At 40.7% G+C, this 5,598-nt stretch overlaps 1 protein-coding gene across 2 annotated transcripts in view; it reads left to right on the forward strand.

Moving 5' to 3' along the window:
• STAC (SH3 and cysteine rich domain) overlaps window positions 1-1,830 on the forward strand; it is a 72,296-nt gene extending 70,466 nt beyond the window's left edge. For both annotated transcript variants that reach the window (XM_009894999.1, XM_009895000.1), the window contains one exon: window positions 1,732-1,830. In XM_009894999.1, coding sequence (XP_009893301.1) covers window positions 1,732-1,830 — 99 coding nt within the window. The remainder of the gene's footprint in view (window positions 1-1,731) is intronic.
• Window positions 1,831-5,598: the final 3,768 nt, after the last annotated feature.

Genomic DNA, 5,598 nt, shown 5'->3' on the forward strand with positions numbered 1-5,598 from the left:
CTCTCTCAGATCCCCTGCCATTCTCAGCCATCCTTCCTTAGTCTCGAGCTTCTTTGCCAGCTTTTTCTCTCATCGTTGAAGTTTTCATAGACTTTCTCAGGGGCACGGACCAACATCTAGCAGTAGTCAGAAACACCTTTCTGTGTACATGTGCTTTACACCTCTCTGCTTCGAATGGTGATGTGACTGTAGAGGGAGCTGCTACCGGGCTAGGGAGTCATGACACAAATGAGCTTGGCTGTTTTGCAACAGAACCTAAACTAAATGGTGTCAATTCCATACCTCTCCCATGCTTTCCATGTGATTTAGCCCAAACAACAATACATTATTTTTTTAAGTGCATGTCAGCTCTGTTCGTGCACTCATTCGTTCTGCCCCGGGGTTCCAATTCAGAGACTGTTAAGTAGGTAGCTTAAGTAAGAGAACTAATGCGTCCATTTGCTTTCCAAACCTTTGTTTGTAGGTACAGAGACGTACCTGGCCACTTCTAAATACTGGAGGTGGGAAATATGAAGCAGCTTCACCTCCTTCTTATGACCTTTCACTTCCCTCTGGCAACATCACTGTTGCTAGTAAATTTTATGTATGTAACAACAGGAGAAGAAGTTGGCCCAGAATTCAGATGTGGTATTTAGGTGACATCGTATGAGCCATAACAATCATACTGAAATGGATTTAGCCAGGAACACTTTAAAGCCATTTTTGTGCATGTCATACCCTCTGAATTATTGTTATTAAACACTGTAAATGCATATCAGACAGAGCCTTTGTGAGTGTTAATCCAGACAGAGGACTTTAAAGACCTGGCACTGACATCATGAGAAATCAGTGAGTTGTTCTCAACAGGACCATCAGTTTTCTGACTATTTTTTAACCTTGTTTGATTAGTAAGATATAGATAGTTCTTTGGCACAGATGTTTGAAAACAATTCTTTATTTTGTGTGGCTCTGTACTCAAGAGCCCCGTCTAAAGTACCTGTGCCACTATGCTTTCAAATGGCTCGACCATTACCAGAAGTATCTCATGAGGGGCCGAAAGTGGAAATACCTGAGATCACAAAGGTCTTCAGGAAATGCAAACCTTTATTGCAATGTAATGTTTGTGCTATTGTAAAGACCATATGGTTCCACCACACCTGCCTCCATTTCATATAGGTGTAAGGGAAACATGCCTGCAGAGCTGGATTTGGATCACATACTTTGGTATCCAAAACAGGCACCTGTGGGTGCAAGGGCTGAGTAAATAACATAACCCACTGCTCACCTGAGAAGTACTGGGGCTCCTTAAACATGCAAAAGAGAGTATCTTGCATTCAGATCAGCTGCTACAAGTGACCCACCTTGATTACTTCTCACCACCAACTGTTGAGGGAGCCAGCTAGCTCATGATCTGAAATACCCATTCCTCTCAATTACAGACAACTAAATCACAACCATTACAGTAGGCTGAAGTCAGAATTCAAGTTTCAAACATCTTTGATCTACCACAAAGTTCTTAAGGATTTTAAAGTCTCTCACATATACGTGGCACTTCAGGGAGGCAGGGGAAAGGTGACTCTCTAAACATATGAGTTTGGGTTTCTTATCAAAGCAGCGAGAGTCTAAAAGGGATTGTTCTACTTATAGAAGTAACTAGCAGGACGTCTAATCCACCTGATAAATAGCCTGGAATAATTTGTCGCTTTGATCGTGGCAAAGAGTTTAATATTTTCATACCTTCTTTGCATTCAGATTTGTGTGACTTCTGAAAAGGAACACGATGGCTTTATCAAAGTATACAGCGGGAAGAAGAAAGGCTTTGTCCCCATAGACGTCTTAGAAAACATCTGATTTCAACAGCCCACTCGCTGCAGTAGGAGCCCTTTGTTGGCAATGCCTGTCTGCCTCATCTCACACTGTGTCAACCCAGATGGGCTGTCTTGCAGATGTTCAGGGAAATAGTGAGAAAACTGCAACTACAAGAAGAAAAAGACATTTAGACTGCTACAGCAACACTAAGAAATAAGAAGAATGGAAAGTTTGAAAGAAAATATAGTGAGAAACCGCTAGGGAAATGAGACGTCCTTGGATGATAACAGGAATAAGGTAAGAAAACAACAAAAAAAAAAAGTCTGGGCTGCTTTCTGGTGCAAGATGGCTGTTACAACCCTGATGGAGACAGACAGCTTGTTCTGAAGGACTAAACTCATGTCCTGTTCTTGTGTCTTAGAAAACTGCTGGACTGCTTTCTTGTTTGAAGTGTGTATTTAGGGGGGAGGGGGGAAAAATACCATTCAAACTGTCCTCGTACTACAGTCCAATGCTTGTAGTAAAGTGTGGCTGTGGTTCTACAGTTTTGTCCCCAGTATCAACCAATCAGTTTAAGCGTTTAATCCTGGTGTTTAGTCTCATAATGAAGCAGTTTGGAGACACCGTGTGAATGTCAGTTCGAGAAATGCACTGTGCCCTGGAAGTCGGCAGCTTTCTCTTTCTGTGCAATCTTTCCATACGAAAGAGTAGCGAACCTGTGTGTCCTTTGTTTTCTCTGTATACGAACAAAAGCTCTCTCAGCGTATGTTGGGTGTGATGGCTGCTCTCATAGCTCACAAAAACAGCCGGTCCTCCAATTCGCAAGCCTGCTCAGAAGCGTCCCTCTGTGTTTCCTGCACCTTTACCTGGTGATACAGAAAATGGGCAAAATGCGGGGAGAGAGCCACAGGCTTGAAACATTTTATATTTTTCTGTGTATATTGCACTTAAAAATTTTATATATTAATCCTATTTATAAAAAACAAAACAGTTAACTAACCCCTGGAAGACTGAAAATGCTAGGAAAGGACAGACTGCACACAGGAGTGAAGTCTGTAACGATCGAAATCCAGAACTCGTGACAGAAAGGCACTGAGTGTCTTAGCATTGTGTTCACACACCAAAGGCGCTGTCTTCATGTGCTAAATAGAAGGTTTGCAGATTCAGCAGTAAGTACGCTGACATGAATTCCTCCTTGGCATAAACCACCATGAGCATCCCATAAATCTGCTCCATCCTAGTGAGACTGTACAAACAGCCCTGGTTTGTCCTTGTAAGCCTCCATCCATGTTTTGGGCACATGAACCTTTTGGCACCTGGAGAGCAGGCTGTGGGACCTGTGGATCTTGATCAAATTATACAAGTCAGCCAGTGCCAATGCTGTTGTCAAGCAGGGGCCTTATGATGTTTAAAAACAAGGAACCTAATTTCCAAGTATTTAATTGGATGTAATTGCACCAAATACACTTAAACAGCTTAGCATGTATTATGACATAGAGGTTAAGTCCTATCCCAAAGCTCGCTGCTGAATTCATGCCTTATTTGACCAGCTTGAGGCTGAATGACGGTCTTTACTGAGATTAACCCCAAATCGGTGTCCTAAATCCTGATACTGCAAGAAGAAATTCACGTGCTGCCAGGCTAGTATTGGCCTTTGCAAAGTTGACACTATTTCTAAAAAGCAGCTACCAGTCCTGCTTCCATATACCGAGGCGGTTTGAATCTCTTGCACAGCCCGGGTCTCAATAGTTGGGTTGCCCTATTTGAATAGATGGTCTTACTCAAAGCCTTATGAAATCCAGTGCAACTCTACGCATGCCCAGAAGTTCACAGAGCAGATCAGTCTTCAACCTCTCAGAGGCACATTTTGCAGCGCTTATGTATCACTTAATTGCAGAGGAGGAAGTTGCAGGGGGTTCAGCTGCTGAAACATGGTCCTTCGTAATGCAAGTGGTCTATACCAATTATTAATGTCCTCCTGGCTGATCAAAAGTATCTGATTTCATATCTTCCATGGGAATATCAGTAATTTATAAAGTATTTTTTTCTGTTCAGACAACGAACATTTGCTCAGCTCATTTTCCTAAATAAGCATTTAACTCAGTGGGAGGACAGAAGATTCTGATAAGCCTTAAAGAGGAAAAGCAGTAGAGACATATTAATCCACTCTGATTTATAAGATTATTTCTTTTATAGTCACCCATTCAAAGGAGAGACTCAAACGTTTGTTAGAATTGAAATATTTGCTACTTTTGATCAGGCCTGTCAAATGGACAAAGGAAATCTGTATTAATCTATACATATGTGCTTTTGTTTACATGATTGCATCATACTGTGATTACCTTCTATTTCAGTCTTCTATGATTTCAATTTATCCCTAGAATGTGCATCATACTATTCAAAGAATTATATGAATATTACCTACAACTCACAATGGCCTTTAATCAATGTCAGTTTGATTCCTTTTGATACTGAGCAATAAATAATAAAGTGACTGAGTAAAAAAACAAACAGACCTTATGTGGACTGTATTACATCTGAGAAAGGATTGCTTCTGAACCAAAGCTTTCATGGTTATCTCTTCTTTGTGTTTTTTTGTTTTGCCTTTCTACTGGGCTTTTGCTGCCATTTGATATGTAGACATAATTTATGCCTAATTTAGCAAGAAGCACATACATGAGTCTTACTTTAAGCATGTGATTCATTGGCTATTTGCATGCTTAAAGCTGAAGCACTTTGCTGAATTAAGGTCATTTTCCTCAAATTTATTTTGGATGCCTTACTCTGAATCCAGACGAGTATCCCATCATTTTTTTCCTACCATATCCAGTTCGCAATAGATACTGCATTAGCAAGCAGTTAAAAGTCAGACGGAAGATGGAATGGACTTTATCTGACATATGCTCAGAAAAATTGAATTTTAGGAGATAAATGCTGTTCAGATCTAATTTAATATTCTGCTTAATAAAGACTATGCGATGGTTGGAAGGAGAATAGAAGTGTATGTTTCTTGGCTTCTTTGCATCAGACTGTGTCATTTTCAGTTATCCACCTTCAAGAACACTCACTAAACCCATCAGCGATGGTTGTTACTGAGCATTTCTATTTAAAATCTACAGCACTTGCACTTACCACGTTTAGCAAACCATTTCTAAAGTACTTCTTCTATGATGTATGTAACACGTGTGCACGCAACGTGAAGTTTTGTGGTGGGGCCTTCCTGAACATTTTTTTCTGGCAGACCAGAATGTATTTTAAGCCATTCAACATCTCATCACAGCATAAAACTGGCTACAGAGTATTTTCATAAGCGCTAGGAGCAGTTGATCAACATGAGTGGAGGATGAGCTGCCTGGATCATGAGCTCCTCCTGTCCGTAAATAACACAGTATCTCTTTTTATTACCATCTTTCCCTACACTTGGCCATTTTGAGTCAGTGGAGTCTTTGGAGACAGAAGCTGCAGTGCCCCGTCAGCTGGGGACTGTGGGGAACTAAGATACTTATTCCTACAAACATTGTGTATCTTTAGCATTGCTTACAGACCTTTTTTTTTTAGTAACTATTTGTTGAGATTCAATTGACTAAATATAGCACCCAGTGCCATCAGAGGAACCTGCACTGGGCCAGTAAGCAGTGACACTGGAGATTTGGAAAAGCCATGACCTTCTAAAAAAGCTACTGGAGACCACGTAGGTTGTCTAAAATGGCACTAGACAGATGTCTTTGGAAAATGAACCCAACTCATTTATTTTAAGTACGTTCAGACAAGTCGGATTTATTGAGCACTCAAATTACATCTTTCTTTCCC

The sequence above is a fragment of the Charadrius vociferus genome, unplaced genomic scaffold, assembly GCF_000708025.1.
Source record: "Charadrius vociferus isolate BGI_N301 unplaced genomic scaffold, ASM70802v2 scaffold51, whole genome shotgun sequence".
Lineage (NCBI taxonomy): Eukaryota > Metazoa > Chordata > Aves > Charadriiformes > Charadriidae > Charadrius > Charadrius vociferus.